This window comes from Ischnura elegans, chromosome 4 (assembly GCF_921293095.1).
Source record: "Ischnura elegans chromosome 4, ioIscEleg1.1, whole genome shotgun sequence".
Taxonomy (NCBI): domain Eukaryota; kingdom Metazoa; phylum Arthropoda; class Insecta; order Odonata; family Coenagrionidae; genus Ischnura; species Ischnura elegans.
In genome coordinates, this window is record NC_060249.1 from 6,155,020 (window position 1) to 6,177,512 (window position 22,493).

Sequence of the window (22,493 nt, forward strand, 5' to 3'; positions counted from 1 at the left end):
CAATTATTTTTTAAAAACAATTTATGACATTTTTTAGATATTTTTCATGATGCGTAAGAAAAGAGGATGCGAATTCGAAGATCATCTAAGAAGTGAATCTCATTTTATCAAAAAAATCCAGAAGCGATTACTTTGTCAAATGTTTGAAACGTAACGTATAATTTTCTATTTTTCGCAGCAGTAGGAATGATATTTTGAAGCACTTGGAGACGCAAGGGCATAAAAGATATTTAAATACTCCTGCATCTTCCTCCAAAGTACAGAAATTTGTAGTAAAAACAATTTATGGAGACGAAGAAAAGAAACTGGCATTAGTAGGATGTCTTTCCATGCCATTTTTCACAGTCATTCCTTCAGATATAAGGCCTGTACATCACAATAGTTATCAAATCGGTTTTCGCAGCGCACATGATACATAATGCCTTTCAAACAGCTGCTAATTTGTTGCCCGCAGATGTGGAAAATGTTGTGTATATTTTTATTTCTACATTACACTGTGCGTGTTCAAATGCTGAGAGAATTTTGTGAAACTGAAGTCGAATTTCAGAAAATACTTGGTTACTGTAAAACGCGTTACCGATATCATAAATCACGTTAAAAATTTCTGTAGTAACTGAAAAGATTATTTAGAAGAGTGGAAGCTATATTAAAATTATATTGAACATTTTAATTGGATTACATTAAAACATAAACTATATTGGAATGATGTTTTAAAATCATTCGATCATTGTGATAAAATTTTCCATATAATAATATTTCCAAAAATGATCTAATTAATGAGGTATCATTATTAAAAAATATATTGGTTAGAAATGGGTGAAATCTTGGGCATCAGCACAAATCTTGATGGAGTACAAATGGTTATAAATATTTCATCAATTGATACGAAGCATATTCCATGCAAAAGTGCAATAAATTTAAGGAATATTCTTTGCCCTTACCATAAGCTAATGCTGCGACGCAACACGCTTTTTCTACTGTAAATGAAGTGTGTGCATCAGAAAAATCACCATCAATTGTTGAGACTTTGAATGCAATTCAATGTGGGAAATATAACTAAATAAATTCGTGTGAACAATTTCATGACCTTTTCCTCAAAAGAAATTAAGGAAAAAATCAAATATAAGAAATATGCCAAAGAAAAAATATACTTAGCTTAATTTTTAATGCGTCATATTTGTAAATTGTCAGTGTGTTTACATTTAAAAAATATATATTAAAATACTATTTTTGTGTTGTGAACATTCTTTTTATTGAAACCATTTCTGCGGTTGGATGGTTGACTAGCACAATGGGGTAGTTTCCTTCACAGAAAACGAAAGGCATTGATTGCGATTCGTTACCCAACATTAGTGTATTCATAATATACAAATTATTTGGTTTTAGAAACACCGGTTTAAACGAATGGCAATGGTCAATTTTATCCTCATTTAAAAAAGGCCAGATTGGCGCCCATGGGATGCCACTCCACGTGACGTCACAGGGACCTAGTTTCTACGAGTAGATAGGAGTTTAACATCGTCTGAGGTTACCAATGCATGCATGGGGCACAGAGCTCAGGGAAACATGTCTTAATAATCGCCAATTAAAACTGGCTAAAGTCGGAAAGTTTCCTTCGCTTGATAAGGTATTAATAATCCTTGTTTAAGCCAAGCGCTACTTGCTAGCAGGGTACTCTGCTACCTCACGACATAACCTATCCACCAAAACCTGTCGGAAAGTTTTCCTCGTTTTTAAGGTATTAATAATCCTTATTTAAGCGAAGCACTACCAGCTAGCATGGTGCTCTGCTACCTGCTAGCAGCCAGCATCGCAGCGGTGCACAATACCCTCGCCCCAAGGTCACCTCACACAGTGGATGCGGGAACCAGAACGACGTCACATGGAGTTTTCCCAGCATTCATACTTAGCTGTCGTGTTTTCGCGCGCTTGAAAATTTTCACTTTTCATCGCGAAAAATAGATATTGTAGTGATATTTTTTCAAATTATAAAACCCTAATACAGAGTAAATTTTTAGATACTTCTGCTTCAGTAGGTCTTATTCACCAGACCAATTTATTAAAATTAATGATTTATGGCCCATACAGCACATTCTCTCCCCGATTTGCTTCCGAACAACCGCAGCGATCGCGGTTAGTTCCACAGTCCCCCTAGTGGTAGCGTATCTGTTCCCCGAGTCGTGAAGCGTCGTCCCAGGCAACACACCCGAGCATGAAATCAGCAACCAATATATAAGGATCGTGGTAGTCGCATTGCTGTCATGTTTCATTTGTCGATTTTGCCTGTAGGTGGCAGGTCAGTGCAGCGAATTCACCGCCTCTGTTGAGTAACAGTCGTAACAATTTGTCAATAAGGAATTAGATCAAGTTTCTGGGACGTAATTAAAAATTTCCTTCAGAAATGGCTGATAACGAGCATAAAGCCATGCAATTAATGGCTGAGGCAGAGAAGAAGCTCCATTCTTCCAAAGGTTTTTTTGGGTCTCTCTTTGGGTTAGTAGAAACATATTAAATATTTATTTGCACGCAAGGTTCTTGGTTTTTGCTCTCATGACATTGTAAATAATTCATCTAGCTAGTCTTCAATTCGAAAGTTAGCTATTTCGAGTTAATAGTGCGTTACGTTGTTCATTAATAATGTATTCTGTCAGCTATCTGTTCCCTCTACTATTATTCCACACATGATCTGAGTCATTACATATTGGTGGTCATGGGGTATTTGTCATTTTGTCTCTGCTTAAAAGTTCAGGATGATTTAAGTGTAGATTGTATCCTCAAGTATTCCGTTTGAGCATGAATTGTTTCTACGTTTACCATCCATGGAAATCAGTCAACTGCTTAAATGGTATTTAGCTGGAATCTCTAACTAACAGCGGCCGAAGTACACGATCGTTTTTTACGTGTGCGTTCATAGCCAGAGTTAGAAATGGGTTTCACCGTAAATTTCTCCATCTTTTAATGAAAGTGTTCGGTCGTGACATATTACGTCTAAGAACCCCTAGGGTCCATTCCACTTCAACTCAACCAATGCCACACGACGTGTGATGTTCACTATCATAGATAAAGATTCTTATTTCCTTTATTCCAGTTGCATCCATCGTTAAGAAAAATGAACAATACTTCGCCCCATATACCACTGCATCCGACTTTTTGAGTATTTTTATGTACCAAGCCACAGCAGGAAATTCTGCTCCTTGGTTCGATCGACCATTTTTGCATTACATACTATGAAAACGAAAGTTACCATCACCAGTATCCGTGAGTTCACACACAGTAGTGAACTCACGGATATTATTGTGTGACGACTTTATGGTACAAAAATCAAGTTAATATCATTGTCGTGTGTTTTTCATGTGTTACTAACATTCGAACAAGGGGTCATTCCATGTCAAATCATCACAGCTCCCTTCCCGACCTTCTCAGATTTTCTTGACATTTGGTAGGAAGTTAAAGCACATGAAATTGTACCCGTACACAAAATTTTAGCCCTCAGAGATGCACGAAATTCATACAGCAGGGTTGCAAACATAACTGAACAAACAAAATTTTCCCTTGCGTCCTAGATTTAAAATACCGATTTTTTATTCCTAGGTCACACCTTAAATATTATTGGGAATAAATATGTAAACCAGTTACATCATTCTACCTTAGCTATAAATTTCATTTTGGGATGGCTTTGGGAACAGGAGTACAAATTCATCATGAAAACATCATACTTCACATTTAATGGAAAAACTTAGCATTTATGTATAGACATTGGCAGATAGAAGAATAAAATTTTAATGCTCTATACAACACTAACAAAAATATAAAATCAAAAACTAGTAAGTCTTCTTAAGTGCTTCTTCTGAACCCATTGTGTTTGAAGCTGTTATTGTGTAAGTTTGTCCAGTCGCAGTATGTGGATCGACCTTAGCAAGAACTTGTTCACTTGGAATATTAAGAATTTCTGTCTGGTGAGGATACACATGTGATGGTGATGACCCTTTGGGAGGTAGGAACTGACCAAAACTTCCTGTGAGGCTACATTCACTCTCATGACACAACCTAAGCACCGCATACCACCATAGACGCAAGTCAAAAAAACTTTAATTTCTTCAAGAGACATTTTTTTAGGAATATTTGTTTCATGCACTTCACTGGTCGTTTCTGTTGAACACTTCTTTATTATTAATTCATTACTTGTTCATGGAATGAAATGTTTGAGTTCCAGGTATTGGTCTTTCTTCTTCATGTCAAGTGTGTAACTTCCTCCCATTTTCCATTATTTCCTGTTGACACACATAAATGAAGTTTATATTCTTAATATTGTCTGTTGCCCAGACAAACAATAGGGTAGTTTCCTTCATCAAAGAAAACAAAATGCATTGATTGTGATTCGTTACCCACCATTAGTGTATTCATAATATACAAATTATTTGGTTTTAGAAATACCGGTTTAGACGAATGGCAATGGTCAATTTTATCCTCATTTGAAAAAGGCCAGATTGGCGCCCATGGGATGCCACTCCACGTGACGTCACAGGGACCTAGTTTCTATTCGAGTAGATAGGAGTTTAACATCGTCAGAGGTTACCAATGCATGCATGAGGCACAGAGCTCAGGGAAACATGTCTTAATAATCACTTATTAAAACTGGCTAAGGTCAGAAAGTTTCCTTCGTTTGATAGGGTATTAATAATCCTTATTTAAGCCAAGCGCTACCAGCTAGCATGGTACTCAGCTACCTGCTAGCATCCTGCAACGTATCAGTGCTCAGAGCCTCGCCCCAAGGTCACCTCACTTGCAGCAGCGGGAAGCAGAACGACCAAGGTTCCTTTTTAACCTTGAAAACCTTAAAACCGTGAATAAGCCGTGAATTTCGTATACTGTGAAAAAACCTGGAAAAAGCCGTGAATTTCGTCATAAAACCTTAAAAATATGTCAATCTTTAATTTATTGTTGTTAATGTCAACATGCCATTCTTGTCCCATTTTACTGCTTTGTCATAAGTCTTGGGATCATGTGCACATAGGGGGAAAGTAGTATAAAGTTCATAAACTTCAAATCTCTTGGATTTAGGAATTTGTGTTCTTTCCTTTCCTTGATACAAATTTTCCTCTTCCTTGTCTTCAATTTCAGATTCCACAGGCTGTTCCTTTTCATGACTTTTGTCTTCACATATTGTGTCCTCATTTTCCTCTTCTTGACCTTTGAATAATATATTGCTTCCATTAAAGTGCTCATCCCCAGAAACTACTATTTCATTGGTCACAGGATCCCACAGTCTATAGCCACATGGATGATACCCAACCATTCTGACTTCTCTTGCTCGAGTTTCTATTTTGTCACATTTGGGTTGCTTGTATGCCCATGCCTTGGACCCAAATATTCTCAATTTTTCAATATCTAGTCTGCCAAGATATATTTTACCTGGAATTTGTCTATTAAGTGCACTAGTGGGTGATCGGTTAAGTTGATATGCAGCACACCTAATTGCTTCTCCCCATAGTGCTTTCGGAAGGTTTGTTTCTGCTAGAAGGGTCCTAACTTTGTCTTGGAGCGTTCGGTTCAACCTTTCTGCAACGCCATTGATTTGAGGAGAGTAATTTAGGGTGTACTGTAACCTAATTCCCTTTTGTGTGCAAAAATCTGTCAGTTCATTTGAATGATACTCGCCTCCATAATCACATCTTATTTTGCTCACACATTCACCTCGTACAGTCTCCAGCTGCCGTATAAAGTTCATTAAATTGACAGAAGCTTCTGACTTGGATTTTAGTAGAAACACTACACACAAATGAGAAAAGTCATGTATGGTAGAATCTCTCACCATTATCTGTTGGTGGATTCACATATCCTCCTACATCGCTGGGTAGCAGTTCACCAATTCTGCGAAATCTTGGATGCCGTTCTGGCTTAAATGGAATTCTAGTTGCTTTTCCTCTCATACACGGACTGCATACTTTCTCACTGTATCGTAGATTCATCATTCGAAGACCCCTTCTATTAATACGGCCTAGTCTATTGTGCCATAAGTCTTTCACTTTAATTGACGGGGAGTATCAACTGGTGTCGAGAAATCTTGATGGTGCGAGACTTCTCTGGTCTCGTTAATACTCTCGATCCAGGCAAGACTCTCACCGTGCCGAGTCTCGTGCCGAGTCTCGTCCCGATGGTGTTGAGAAATTAAAGTCTCATCTCGCATGCGAGTTGAGACTCGAACACAGCACTAGTCATTTGACCCATTTTCAGAATTCAAATTAATTTTTCTCTTATTAAAATTGTTTTTTTTTTTAATTTTGAAACTTTTCACTTCCTGTACTGCACTGTAAAGCACTGAGTAAATGTTAAAATGGCATCTGTTGTATGACATTTTACTTTTCACAATATTGAACAACGCACAACTTAGAGCTCAGCGCAGAGAGCGAGAGCCCTTCCTCACTCTGTGAGCGTCGAAAGAAGAGTGACCTTAACATATTCACTGGGAGCATTGACTAGCCTCATGTAATAATTATGTAAACGTATCTATGTATATGCATCTTAGGAAATAACAGTGCATCAAGTCTAACATTCTTCCTTTAATGATTGGTGGTTTTCTGCAGCTCCAAGATTTCTAGTTTTGGGAATCTAAGTAACCCAATGGAAGGGGTTACACTGCCAAATATTAGGCTTTATTTATAAAGCAGTGGGTGTAAGAAAGTCTCTCACCAAATTTTACCATTGAGCGCTGAATAATTTCGCCCCTGGAAGAGTTTGAAGTTTCAACTTGAATTCCGCACCAAAAACGTATTTCTTGGGCGACGCCATATTGATGACGTGTGAACCTCATGATATCCGCATTGCTTGCATAAGGAGTGCATTATCATAGGCGTTATTTCGAGCATAAATAAATGGTAGATGAAACAGAGAATTTTTAATGAGTGGGAGGAAACCTAACGTGTACTGTTGTGTACCTAATGTGAATCTACCTCTCGTTAAACACAAGAAAAGTATTTTTTTGTTGTGCCAAATGACCCAGACCGAGGAAGGCGGTGGTATGACGCTGTACGGAGACAGCATACTCCTTCAGAGATGGGCTGTTATAGAATTTGTGAGGGCCATTGTAATGTATGTCTCTTCTGCTTCTCAATGGGATTTAGTTTCCATTACTCCTTTTGTTGTCTTTGGCCACTCATCGCAAAATTTCGTATGTGCTTAAATACATACACGCTCAACAGGAAATTTTACTTTTTAATTGCAAATATATCATTATGTTGGATTTAATGATTATTTTTTGTGCATTCACTACATATTTTCCCCGGTTTTCACTCTTTGTTTCTATCTTGCACATTAAAAGCCTACTACTGTAACGAAAAGGGTCTTTGACGCTAACCTGGTGTTGTGTCAAATAGTACAAAGTAATATATCATAATCACAAATTTGTACTACAGGAAATACTACGATATCGTATTACTTACAACAAGCAGAAATAAGCACATTTGAGTTATGGTGCTGCCAGATTTATAAATAGAAGCACAAATAGTAAACAATAAATTTTATTTTTTTTTAACTTTTCTAATCTTACAACAAAACAGAGAAACCAAAGGCAAATGCGTACTGAATGAATACTAGAAAATAGTTTGAACTATCATCAACGAAAAAGAATAAGTGTCAAATTATACAATGTACAGTGGAACCTCGTTAAAGCGAGTACGGGCTATAGCGAGACCCCCGCTATTACGAGAGATAGCCGATGCACCGTCAATTGACCCTATAATAAGCGTGTTAAAAAATTCGTTTTTACGAGACCCTTTCGGCGTTGGCTCTCGCCATAGCGAGGGTTTCACCGCCGGAAGACTTTCATCAAGACTCCTTAACCTCTGTAATTGCTAGCGATCTGTTAGAAATGAAGTTAATGGAGTGCTCAGTCTCAAATTTATTTGGTAAACTGTCGTTCGATAAATATAATGATGACGAAACAATGCTTTGCATGATTTTTATTCAGTGCGGCGCTTATAAATTGTTTGAATAGTTAGTCGTAATTTGAGTAAGGAAATTTAGTGATGCAAAAAAACATCGCCTTTCGTCCGGATTTATGCTTACGTTTATCGGATAGATGTTTATCTGTCGCCGCACATTTCCTGTTCCTGTATATCTGTTCGCAACAGCTATATTGGCTATTATATGCTCCACCTCCGGTAAAGCGACAATTCGCTATAGCGAGTGTTTATTAGCGCACCGTGGGGTGTCGTTATATCGAGGTTTCACTGTAATGTGTGACTCCTTTCGCCAAACTTCAAACTGGACGTTAATGCTGATGTCAGGATTTTATCCACCATTTTTTTCTTAATTAAAAAAAATTGCATTTGCTTCAATGAAAGCATATTAGCAATGGCAGTGAAATTACGAATACAAAAAACCTGTAAACAAGAAAGAAAACGAGAGAACAAGCTGAAAAAAAATATGAAAGGCAGTCCCGATCCTTAAGCCTTCACTAGCGCAGCTCAAATCGATGGCCACTTGGCCGCCTCGGTAACATAAAATTACTCAAAAAATAAGTATCATAAAAAGTTAGAGTGAAAACCGGTTCAAGTATGCAGTAAGTGCTAACGAAATAATCATTACATCCTGCATAAATAGAAGCAAAATGATACTTCTGCAGTATAAATTAATTTATCCCTTTGAGTGAATATATTTATATATTCACACACAAGCAGAATGTTAGTGGAGCATAGCAGAAAACTACGAAAGGAGTATAGGATACTAAATTTCCTTTAGAAGCATAATTGGTGCCACAAACTGTCCTAAAACTTTTGAAAGTGACTGTACATGTAACTCACATGTAAATATAAGGGAACTAATGGATATTTTCATGTAAAAATCCCCATCTCTGAGTTCCTCCGTCATTTTGATGACAACTGTTTACCATTTTTTATAGTACGAAACTGACTTGAAGAATTATCAGGAGCACAGTTGACCAAAGCGAGGCCTCTGCTTTAAAAATGCTGTTCCAACTAAAGTTGAATGCTAATCCTAAAAGAAACAGAGAGAACCCCGAGCTTCCTCACTTCAGAGAGCAAGAAAACAGCTATAACTATAGCATTAAAAAAAATTGATTTCATAGTTTACATCCGGAAACTAAAAACCATTAATATCTAAAGGATTTTACGATGGTATGTCCACAAATTAAAGCATCCACTATAATTGCCATGATTACTGTCTCCCTCAAAACTGTAAAAATTTCATCTTAAGAAGTTTCATTTCAATTAAATGATTCATTTTGGGACAAAAAAATTGTTCAGAGCCTTGGTTGGTAATGTCAATACATTTCGAGAATCAGCCAGAAGATAATTAACGTTTTGTTTCACCATGATGATATACTTTTGGCCACTATTTCCACGAACCCAATGTGTTTACGGCTTCTTCAAGAGTTACTTCCGTGGCATTCATGAGGTTCACACGTCACACGACGTCAGCCAATAGAAATACGTTTCGCGTCGTGGGCGTGGCCAAAGCTCCTAGCAGACTTATGAAGCCACTTATCTCAGTTAAAAATCGAATTTGAGCTCTGAAATTTGGCATGTGTGTTTTTCATTCATATCTTTTTGGTTTAAAATAACTAAATCCAATTTCTAATTTTGAGTGTTCCCTCCTATTATACAGAAGTTTTCCTTCCTTTATTGACTAGGTGAAAATTTTCAATTGGACTTTTCTCCTGTTTTGGTGTGAAGGGACCATATGGGGGAGGTATTTGTGGAGGGACTTTAGTAAATAGTTTGAAGGAATGAACATGGGATAAATAGGTCTTGTACTCTTCCCCCTTCTTTTTACAGTATTTTTTCCTGAAGGAAATTATAAAATGTTGCTGTTCAGGAAGCTGCAATTATTAAATGTGATTCAGATAAGCATACATTGATATTTTGGAGGACATATAGGCAACTAGGAATAGGTATTGACCCTGTTATTTTTCATGTGATTGTTAATATGTAATACAGAAGTGAATGAAATCCTCAGTTGGGTGCTGGTAGTATGTTTATTTTATGGGGTATTTTCTTTAAGCTGTCTTAGACTCCTCTTTTATTGGTGCCCTATAAATGGATGCTGCAAAAGTGTCATGTCAGTGTGTTGGTTTTGCCTGTCTTTTGAAATCCTCCCATTCTGCATTGTCAGAAGTCCATTTGTATAACAAGGTGGGCTGCACAATTGTCTTATTGGCTGTATGCGTTATACACTCACGCAGGGGCTCAGCCAAAGTGGAGGATGCCATCGAGTGCTATCAGCGGGCTGCCAACACGTTCAAGATGGGCAAGAAATGGGCAGCTGCTGGCAATGCCTTCTGCGAAGCTGCTGCCTTGCACGCCAAGGCTGGTTCGCGGCATGATGCTGCCACGTCGTATGTGGATGCAGCCAACTGCTACAAGAAGTCGGATCCCAATGGTTAGCATTGCATTGGAGCTCACCACTCTCCAAATCCAAGTATCTTTTTGTAGCCTTGGCCAAAGTGGAAGGGATGTTGGGGAAGGTTGCCGAGTTGTGACTCTCCCATTTCAGATGACAGCACATGTGTAGTATGGGGCATTCTGTCACTCTAAGGCATGTAAACTTAGTGAGTTTACTGGCACTGTGTTGTCTAACCTTCCCGTTACTCTTCTAAATCTATACTATACACTCAGGGTTCCAGTGGGAAATGGGCCACTCCTTGTGTGTATTTTGGGTGCAGGACTTGAAATAAGAGCAAACACCTACTTTTAATCCTTACCTAATTGAGTGTGTCATGTATGCACTTTTGGAAGTTCCCTCCCAAGTGTGTCTCTCTCCCCCTGCTCTCATTGGCTACTGATGACAAGGTGTGGGCTCGCACTAAGGGCACCTGTCTGTACTTGCTTTTGCCTCATGCCCTCACTCACAAAAACATATTTGGAGCAGAGTGTAGTCATTCCATGTTTATTCTATGATATGTAAATGTGAAGGTTTGCTTCATATCATTGTTTGGTGGTGATCAGGATGTGCCCTCTTCATGCATCTTGTCTCCTCTGTGTGTGCCGTAATCCATTTGTGGACATTCGTGCTTGATTCACTTAATTACCCTGTTTTCATGCTTAATTTTTAGAAATAGATCTTTTTTGTGGTCATAGTCTCATGTTTTTTTACATTTGAGTCATTCTTTGTCAGCCACAGCCACTTACTCAGATTTTGATGAGACTTTGTATTTCTCATCCTTTGATGTGGTCATGAAACAGTGTAAAAATTTTCTTCGATCTTTTTTTAATTTCATTTTCACAGCCATTAGAAGTTGGACTAAAACTGCTGTTTATGAAAGACTTTGGTCCGTGGGTGCACTTATATCTCAAGAGGAAAGTAAATTGTCCCATTTCATCCAATTCCTATGAAACTATGCTGATTTATCAAAGAAAGCACAAAGGCTTTATAAATTAATTGAAAAACATCCTCAGAGACATTGAAAAATTTCTAAACCATCATTTCTGAAAATAATTTTGAAAACTTGGTTGAAAATATGGTTCTATAAAACTTCAAACATTAACAAGAGGCAATGTGTTTATCTAGCTAATGTTTTTCCATTAATATTTAAGTTATCACTTCTACTTTTAAGAATATAATTTGGCTTTTTGCCTGCTTTGATAGAAAAAAATGTTATAAGCAAAAATATCCGCTTCTCACGATTCTGATTGTGTTTCTTAGACCTTCCACTAAGTATAACAAATTATATGTTACATTATAGTTTTCTTTTTTCAAAAAATTTTCTCGGCATGAAGCAAGTAATATATTTTCAGCATAAAATTTTCTAGTCATCTAAGACATTAGGGTTTATATAAAGTTCTATAAATCTGAAGAAATTTTTCAATTAATCCTTGAAATCCTCATGCTTTCTGTAATAATCATGCACGTGTTGTCTGGCAGCAAACCTCAATTGAGTGTTGCAGTGTTTATCTCTCAATGAAATGGAAAATATCACTCTGCCAAGGCAATTCAGTTTGAACTCATATTATTGAAATGCATTCTCTGTGTTTGCTTTTGAAATGAGGTCACGTGGCACGAATAGGAATCTTGTTTTGTTTGTATAATTCTTAATTTTTTTTGAACCTTTTGTCATATGACAATTTTAACCACTCATCTGAGTATGATGAGAATAGTGATCATGTCTATTTTTAATCAATATTTTTACCACATTTTTACTTTGATACTAAACAATTTCAATCCCTTTTGGTAACCTTTATTTTAATATCCCTGTCTAACATGGGATTTATTGTGTTTGTCTCATAAATCACTTGCCTTGTATCTCAACCCTAAATTTGTGTTGCAGGTTGCATTGATGCTGCACCAGTGTTAGGGCTGGAAGCTGTCCTACTGTTTGGTTTTAATAGAAACATGTCTTCTTTCGCCTAAATAATGACCATAAATTGACCTAATACAATCAAAACCTTACTGAAAGTGGCCAAACATACTTGAGTACATGTTTCCTAGAGTCCTGCATTCTCTGTCAAATTGCAAACTGGTGGGAAACTGGCTGACTAAGCAACAAAAATCTGTCTAAGGTGTGATTCGAACACATATCTGGTACTGTCACGCCTTCAATTCACACTTTTGCAAGGGATCCAGTCGGCAGCCAGTTGGGCAGTTAGCAGAGAATGCACGGCTCTGATATTTCCTGGTACAAATTGTGCCTTTGAAGAGGGGAAGTAATTGAACAACATATCAAAAAATGTGTCACAAAAAACTTTATTCACATGAACGTAATGCAAATAAAAGAAACTTACTTTCCAAAAATAACAACTTTCTAATTGGAATCTTAAATGCACTCTTTCTAGCTGGATACATATGGTAACAAAATAGTAAAATACATTAAATATATCATTTGTTGAGTGATAAATATACACCCATGTCTCGTATAGCGCAAGGGATGCGTTCCTTGGGGTCTTTGCGCTGTACGAATTTGCGTTATACGAGAGCGTTTTAACATTGGGAAGATAGGGATGCGTTCCTGGTGGCACAGGTCTTGGATATTGAATTTCCTCTAAAACATATATATTCCCATAAATAGCCTTAGAAAACATAATTTATATAACTGTTTATAGTTTAAAATATCTTTAAAGATAGTATGCAAGCTTTCCAATACTTTTATTCACGTTAAAAAAATTCTTATGTGCTTTTGAAATTCGCTCCTATCGTGCGGGTGGGCTAACATCTGCTATCTCAGGGGTTCGTAATGCATTGCCGGCAGTTGACGATTTTTCAGACCAGTCTAAAAACAACTATTGTGTGTCACCCAGGCCCTTTTGTCGCTCATTGAAATAACAAGAAAATGCTACTTTGAACGCCATTTCATAGCTAGTGGAGTTTATGAATGTTAAATCATTTTAATTTGAAGTCCTACGAGTCATTAGCAGCTACGTGAAACAGTCTTTAAATGCCCTGAAACCTGACCCAGGTTTTCCTTCCCTGAAAATGAATGAACGAGAATGCATTCTTTTCCAAAAGAATATCGTCTCGTCAACACTAAAAACTAGTCGAGGGGGAAAGGAGCCACTTTCAGTCACAGCTTGGAGTTCATCAGAAAATGTTGCGGTGACTGCGTTATCGACACTTGCAGATTCACCTGATATCGCCGCACTGAAAATACCTGCTTGCCGTTTAAATACTGGAACCAACCGGAGCTTTCACTAAATGTCTCTGAGCGATTGTCACTCTCGTCTTTTTGTACTGATTCACTATGAACTTTCCGTATGTGTAGACCGCATGGTTAAAGTTGGTGCAGCTGAGGTCACTGATGTTTTAACTTCGTATTTATTCAGAATAAGGCATCGTGCGTTTAAACTTCCGCGCAATATTGCTTTGACGCTCTCCATTTTCAAAGCAATTGACCTCTTTCAATTTTTCTTCTAGGCTTATGGTTTTACTTGATAAATTCTCGATTTTTCTACCCGCATTCCTATTTTTTGCCATTTTCTCTTGGATTTTACTCTGTATGGCTCTATCGAAATCACCCTCTACTGCTGAACTGTATTCCTGAGACGCAGAGGGCCTACGACTGCGGGGAGGGAACGAAGCCATTGTGTTTGAGACTCTATAGCCGACCCTTTTACGTGTTGATGCCATTCATACGCAACTCGGCCACCGCTCCATTTCTCCCCCGTGAAAATCCGATGACCTTGACGGCTTTAGCGTAGACCCTCTACCTGGAAGTCAATCGCCCGATAACCTATGACGGTAAAAATTACGTCTCAAACAGTATTGCTTAAAAAAAACTCATTTCCACTAGCCCCACGCTTAATTAATGATCTAAATTAACTATTATCACTCTGCTCAGGAGACAAGATAAATTACTTCGGTAGGCCGGCTATCTGGACCTAATGACAAGCAATACTTTTGGCCATTGCACAGCAACGGATTTCGATTAATAATAAACAAAAAAGAAGATTTGAGGCAAGCAATAATATTAATATGCGTAAAATGATAGCAATTTTGTGTGTACTTAGCGCAAGTTCACGTTTTATCATGAGAGCGTTTAAGATTTGTGATTAGGCTTCACTGCGTTGCAATGTTTCCCCGAGGAACGAATTTGCGCTATATCGAAATTGCGCTAATCGAAATTGCGCTATACGAGACATGGGTGTATTAGTAATTCCTGTAATTCTCCCAACATCAACTTCTCTGCCTCCATTGAATCGAGGCCATATTTTGTCTTTAAATCAGGGTTCACGGCTGTAGTGGGGACTTCTTGGGGATTAAAAACTGAAATCTTTTCAAATACCTATTTTTCTGCTTCGGTCTTTTACCATAAGAGAACTAAGTTTGGTTGATGCCTTTTAAGCCATCTGCATAAGTATTGACTTTACAGCAGCTGGTTTAGAGGTTGTCATGTTTTGCAGATGTAATAAGTGGTTTTATCGAAAAAGGTACTCTTAGGCCCCTTTCAGACGTGACGGCTTTTCGCCGGCCGCCGTCCACGGCACAATGCCTTTAAATAACCATAGTTAGCAATGGGTGTCTTCAGACGAGTCGAATCACGCCGTGGACGACACGACGCCGTGGACGGCCGCCGTGGACGGCCGCCGTGGTATCCACGTCTCCCATTTCAATCCGGCCCGGCGTACGCCGTCCACGGCGTGAAATAAACACTGTGGTGTATTGGACTGTTCAGACGCGTCGACTTATGCCGTCCGCCGCGTAGTTCTATAGAATTCAGAGTAGCGTGATCGGCGAAGAAATGCGGACATGAATAATATTTCATCGTTCCCATATTTTAAATTGTGTTTTTGAGCGAGATGGGAGATTTTATAGTGGACGTTGACACTTTTCTACCAAATCCAAGTCATGCAAGTACGTGTGCGATATGTCCAACAGCTATCAACCTATCTAGAGCTAATCATTTATTTAAATGGAGAAATAGAGAAAAAAGGCTAAAATTTGTGTATTCTATTAAGTAAATAATAAGACTAACGATGTACGGAAAAATAGTTACATGACTTTATGTACATATCAATTGTAAATTACACCGAGTCTAGACATTCCATACGATCGGGGAGCTGCCGCGGACTGCGCGCGCAGCAAAAACATCGATTTTTATTTTTAGTTGATTCTAATGGTCGTATTTGATTTCTTTTGATGGACACTCTAAAACGTTTGATGTAATTTAATGTAAATATCTTGAGATAGCACGGTGATCCTTTTCTTATAATCACAAATAAACACAAAATTTCGACGAAAAACAGTCACAGAAAACAATTTGTATCGTATCGACGATAAATATCGATAATTATAACGAAGAAATTAGGTTATATGAAATGTAAATTGAAGGTGGCACTAAATAAATTATATCTTATATGTAATTAACTTGCAAAAAATTCACTTTCCAACGTCCGTCTAGCACGGTATTCCCCGTGGACAGCTGAAAGCTCCGAACTGTGCCGCACGTTCGAAAAATCGATCTTAATTTCGGCGTCGCGGGTGGTCGCTTTCTCCTTTTGGTATCACTCTCTATAGGTTTTGTTGCATATGTGATGTAAATATCTCGAGGTAACTCGGTGATCCTTTTTTTATAATCCTACATGGACATAAAAGTGGAGCCTGAGGAAAAGAGGAGCCTAGTAATTTAAACTTTTTTAAAGGAACTCTACCAAGCATGCATAACCTCAAGGATGGGGAAACAGTTAACTACCAAATCGAGGTATTGAACATTCTGGAGAGGATACAGCAATTGCGAGCAGTTTCTTCTCCTCTAGCAGGATCAATTCATTCTCCGACATCACTTAATTCTACGCCGTCAAACCAGTCAACTTATTCTGTGAGAGAAGTGGTATAGTGTTTTGGGATTTGGAATGCAGCGAAAGGTTTCAACTTTATCAATATTTTATGTATTTTGTAAAAATTCTTTTTTTTTTTCTTCCTGTTTGATTTTTTTAATTATTTGAAAGCACTGGAAAGAATTTCTGATAGATAATGTTTTGAGAAGTAAACAATAAAAAATTCTAAAATCGGACTGAATGAAAAAATCACTATGATGCACTCCCCAGCTCACATGAAAGTGTTAAGATCCATTACATTATCTTTCTTTAGTAATGAAATTTTATGTTTCCTTAAATAATGCTTAAATAAATAATTTTAAAAAGAAATTAAATAATAATAACCTATCAAATGAGTTACTCATTGGCTAATTACAGATTTCATATTTGTATCGAGGTTCCCTAACCTAAATTTTATATATAAGCAGCATAGGTAAAATTTATATCAGCAGTAAAGATAAAAATAATAATTTATATTATTATTTTAAAATTCGCTCCTATTCATGATAACGACTCAAGAACTGTTGAATAAATGTCGCTGATGGCCGTGCCGATTGCTTGCCGTACTGTTCTCTGTATTTAACGGCGCGCCGCGCCGTGAACGGCGACCGGCGGAAAGTCGTCTCGTTTGAAAGCTGCCTGAATTTCACGGCGCGGTGCCGTGGACGGCGGCCGGCAAAAAGCCGTTGCGTCTGAAAGGGGCCTTATGAATATTCTGGAGACTCTTTCGAGACGGTGGAGTTCTCTCCTAAGCATGAATTGAGGACTGAGCTCCATGAAACTCTTTGGTCCCCTCTGCATGGATCATTTATGCTGGACATTTGTTAGAAATGGTATTGCGGATAATCACACACTCTCAACGCCAACTTTTTTCAATCCTTTCTAGTGGGAACTCCGCATTATCTTGGTCTCCAAGGGTAGTTGGTCTCCCTCCTTTCGTGGTTTATAACCCTACCAGCGGCATTGGTTCACTGTCAACTCATGCTTTGTTTATATTAATGAGCTATTCGGATGATTGTTGCTTGCACGTAAATTGCAGACTTCTAATTGAATTCCTCGTTTTATTCTGAGAATTTTCAAATTTTGAACGAATCTCTATCGTCTGTATTAACGAATTTAATGCATTAACAATTTCCATGTTAATTTTTATACTTAAAGAAAGGTATATATAAGTTAATATATATGGTAGAATTAGGTTTAAAAATTGTAAACACTGAGTTATGTCAATATAATCTTGAATCCCATATTCTTCATTATTTGTTACCAAAACGGGATTAGTTGCAGTGATTTATTCTCCATGTGTAATTGTCTCCAAATTCAGCCTGAACTTTTGCAAAATTTTATAAACTTTAGGGTGCAAGTGGGAATGGTTAATACTATTCAATTTTGAAAAATATTTTGGATCTGAGACCCTCAGAAACGTTCAAAACTTTCCTGCACAGGGCAAATTTGATCCTGTAAAAGAAGTAATTTTTTGGCCAACCCTAATACACAGTCCTCAAGGATGTCAAGCAGTGAGGTTTTCAGTGGTTCAAAACAATGAGTGTATTTATAAATAACTCATAGGCTAAATCAACATCAAAAGAGTCAAGGACTTCATAGCAGGATTCCTTAGATAGTGATTGGCAAAAGTCCTTAGGGCTGAAAAAACGCCTAAGCCCATATACGTGTAGGCTTGTCAAAAGTTGAAGCATTGGGGATTTTATATTCATCACTTAAGGATAGGTGGTCAGAAAGACCAGAGTACATCGTTCTACAAAAAATATCACTGTTCCTAGCCTCATCAGTGAAACGTAAAGTTAAGAAGGGAGGGAGGAGAGGGGCTTAAGCTTATGAGGCATTTGGTGGGAAACGTTTAGACTGGAAGTTTGGAATGCCCTCTCCTGCCAAGCAACTCGTGAGGTCTCTCTTTGGTACTGGTGGAGATGGCTTCAAATGCTTGGACAGAAAGAAACATTGATGTAAGGGTTGTTTATTGGATGCATTATGGTTCATGGTAGGGTGGGATTTTTATAGGTGGTGGAGTGAATGAATGTGGAAGTCCTCTTGTTGTGTGCTCGTCTCAAGTGATGTCTCCCTGTACTGCAGATGCTGTGACTTGTCTGCTCAAGGCGATTGAGATCTACACAGACATGGGGCGCTTCACGCTTGCAGCCAAGCATCACCAGTCCATTGCCGAGCTGTATGAGGGGGGCGACTGTGGTGCTGGTGGGGGAACTGGCGGCAACAATGCTGACCTTGACCGCGCCATCTCTCACTACGAACAGGCTGCAGATTACTTTCGAGGGGAGGAGAGCAACTCATCGGCTAACAAGTGCTTGCTCAAGGTTGCACAGTATGCGGCCCAGTTGGAGAAGTATGAGAAGGCTGTGCAGATCTATGAGCAGGTGAGTGGGGACATTGACACAATTGGCTCTCTCTTGTACTCTCCCTTCCTTTCTCTCATTATGTCAATTAAATCAGAATCCATTCCTTGTGGCTTGTATCCCACACTAGGATGGTCCTTGTACTCGATTTGTGATTTTCTTATGGGACACCCCTTTAATTTATGCCAATTGGTGTAAAAACGTGGCTATAAGAAGGCACTTGTATTTTTCAACTGATTACTCCTCGTAACTATCATGCTGCACCTAGAGTATTTCCCAATTGTTACCAGTGGTTCACACAGTGAGACAGAGGGACCCAAAAGTGAGTACCCAAGCGGCACCACCTCGCTTCAATACTCAAAGTTCCCGAGTCCACTTCATTCAGCGTTAGTCCTTTTTTTCACCAAAATGTATTCTTATGGGATACCTTCTGGACACAGTTTAAATTTATTTATCTAAATAAATTAAACAATGAACTAGAGATGGGTCAGTTCCGGTTCCAGGTTCTCAGTTCTGCCAGTTCTTGGCCTGTGGAAGCGGTATTGAGAACCAATTGCATAAAGTTGGTACTTTGGAACGTGCGTGCAACAGTGTATGGCGCGATATTCAAAGTATTCAAGGTTGTACCTTTAGCGTAATTATTCGAGATCTCGAATATTGAATACTTTCTAGTATTCGAGGTATTCGAGTATTCGCGGATGCTATTCTTACATCTCTTATAAAACCCCATTCTAATCATTAAGACCCTAAAACCTGAAAAAAATGGCGGGTCCTCATTTAGTGTTTTTCCACATTTAATGTTTTTTTTAAATTTTGTCCCCCCTGAAAAACTTAAAATCAGGATTCTACTGTATTGGGTTTGCTTAAACTTTTTTCAAACTCTTTCAAAATAATATTTTGAATCGTATTGAATATAAACATATTATGATGGCATTCCTCCATGCTTAATAAAAACCTTTCAATTACGTTCAATGCATCCTCAACCTCTTTTTTGGTGGGAACTGTAACTGATTCCTCATTATCAATATCTTCCTCTAAATCCATCTCTTCCGGCATCCTGCAATATACATCTCCTTCACCACTTTCTTCCCACTCATTTGGTGAATGTATGAATAAATCACTATCAACTATTTCTGACAACATAGTCTTCAAATGTTGAATTTGTATCAACTATTTTATTGATTTTATTCCACTCTGTAGGTTCATTCTCAAATATCTCACTTTCCTCCTGTCTACCATCCAAAGCTTCAGCCTTGATGAAGCATTTCTCAAAAACTGAGGGTACTATTTCCTTCCACGAAAGGCACAGCCTGTTCATCTGTGTCTGAAGGATGTTCCATGAGCACTAGCACTAATGTCATTTTCACTATCCACTCTCCATATCAAATAAATCACTAGCTATTTTCGGTAATGCCTTTTGACCAAAGAAATAATTCCCTGGTCTAAGGGTTGTAATTTACTAGTAGTGTTTGGAGGGAAGTACAGTGGAACCTCGGTCTGTCGTTTTTCAGGGGGATGGATGAAAAGAACGATGAATGCGGGAAAACGATCAATGCGGGAATGGTTGTCCGGGTTGCTGACAACGAGATTTCAGCTGATTACAGGAATATTATTACTTTATCGAAACACTTACGTCATATTGTTGATTTGACTTATCTCTCTTTCTAAAATCCTAAAGGAACAAGCCGCCTTGCTAAAAAATGTTTGCACTCCACTCGGAATTTTCACGGCTTATATGCATTTCTGTCTGATGTAAAAATTCTTATCCATCAAATGCCATTTCAAGTACGCGTATCTACGAGAGAAATGTGCATGTTATGCCTCAAACAACTGATTTCGCCGTCGCAGTGATTGGTTATGAAATGGATCAAGAAGGCCAAAAATAGTTTATTATTTGAAATGTTCCTTTCTAGCAATTAAATTTTTAATATGATTGAGGCAATGTGGCGTTAATCGTCAGCGGCACGCCCACCTGATCCTCGGCTTCATCGCACTCCTTGTTTTCACCAGGGATCTCGCTCTACCCCCACCCCTGCCGTCATGTGCTACCGGACATACCGAGGCGTTCTGCAATATTCACGCATTCTAGCCCGGATTCTTTTCTTCATCATCAATTATTTTCAGTCCATCTTTTAAAGTTCTCACTTGTGTCTTCGGAAGGGCCATGGTCCGAAGACGAATAAGAATAAAACTAATAAAAATGAAACCGGACTCCATATGGACCCATTCAATATTGAACCTACACGGAAAACACTCGCTAGTTTTAAGTCAACCCACCCTGGAAAGTACGGAACCACTCATACGAGGTGAAGTTCGGCACTAATGCTATCGCGTACGGCGTAGGCAGAGCTTACTGCAGAGGGTGAAGCATGACCATATGACAGCGCAATGAAATTTTTTATCCAATAGAGAAGGCAACTTACCCACTCATTTCTAACAATAAGTAGCGTAGCTCTAGATGAGCAGATGAATTCAGATTGCTAGTCGAGAGAAACAAAATATCCTGAGAAGATATCGCTTCGTTAGCAACTCAGACAAGTGAAACTTGTAGCATAACTCGTAAATTGTAACCAGACGCCCTGTTTTCGAAAAAAAATCGCTTCAACTGCCGTGAAGCTCACTATCAGCTGCGAGGATATCGTTATTCGCCAGAAATCACCATCGTATTATTCCAACTGTTTCCTTGCTTAAAATGCTTAAATAACGTTAGAAATACGTCGTGTTTGGTATCAATCTTTACTGAATTACGTGCATATCATCAATATCTCAATATAATAAAAGTATAATACCAATTGCCGAAATTCATTTTTAGTTACCTTTTGGGCTAATTGGTGATTCATGCAGCATTTGACCTCCACCTTTGAAGCGAGTCGGCTAAAAAAAAGTCAGCGGTCGAGAGAGGGGGAGGCATGAAAAAGGTTTCTTTTGCTCTCGAGTAACTTGATATTTTCTTTCGAAGCTAAGGTCGTCGTAATACGATCCCTGCTCGAGATGGGACCTTTTTTTTATTTCGGAGAAGAAGAAAGCTTCAACCGGGGGGGGAGGCGAGTGCTGAATGGAGGGGGATACCGGATCTTGGGAAATGCGCTAATGTAACTATCCCACGGCACTCTGATTCTCCCTATCGCATTTCAATCTCCTGGGGAAGATTCAAACTATGTGTCTGTTATTATTAGCCATAAATAACACGTTGTAAACACTTCGTCTCATTTTTATCAAACGATGAATGTGGGAAAATTATTCGACGGGACCGCGATCTCCAAACGATCAATGCGGGAAAACGATACTTCGGGGAACGATAGATGCGGGAAAAAATTACATTGTCTTTATGGAACTTAATTTGGGACCAGGAGCGGCGAACGATGAATGCGGGAAAACGATGAATGCGGGAAAACGATGAATGCGGGAACGATAAATCGGGGTTCCACTGTACACTAGTTTTATATTTCTTAACATAATTCCTTGATCCTCATATTTCACTGCCCGAGTTTTTTTATTTGTGCAGCCTAGATATACAATTTCTTCTGTTTTTCCTCGGTTGTTTAAAATAGATGTCAGGGTGAATGATGGTATTCCAAAGGTCACTGCTACATCTTTCTTCTGCCTGCCCTCGTCGATGGCTCAGAAAATTGCCTATTAAGTGGTAATGTCAAGCAGCCGCCTTCTTTTATTTGTCGAATCCATCATCAGCCTATAATTAACGAAGTAATTTTCGTATGTTTTCATATTTTAAGGAAAATAATTGAAAATATTCTTATAATATCTTTTTATTATTCTTATAACATGTGACTTTTTTAATATTATAAAAAAATAAATAAACACGTGACTACTACAAAAATTAGACAAGAAATTGAGCGTAATTTTG

General features: G+C 38.3%; 1 protein-coding gene across 1 annotated transcript in view; it reads left to right on the forward strand.

The window, feature by feature from the left end:
• Positions 1 to 2,281: 2,281 nt before the first annotated feature.
• Positions 2,282 to 22,493, forward strand: part of LOC124157024 (alpha-soluble NSF attachment protein) — a 57,882-nt gene continuing 37,670 nt past the window's right edge. The window contains exons 1-3 of the mRNA XM_046531490.1: positions 2,282 to 2,493; positions 10,202 to 10,398; positions 18,351 to 18,649. Coding sequence (XP_046387446.1) covers positions 2,402 to 2,493; positions 10,202 to 10,398; positions 18,351 to 18,649 — 588 coding nt within the window. The 5' untranslated portion in view covers positions 2,282 to 2,401. The remainder of the gene's footprint in view (positions 2,494 to 10,201; positions 10,399 to 18,350; positions 18,650 to 22,493) is intronic.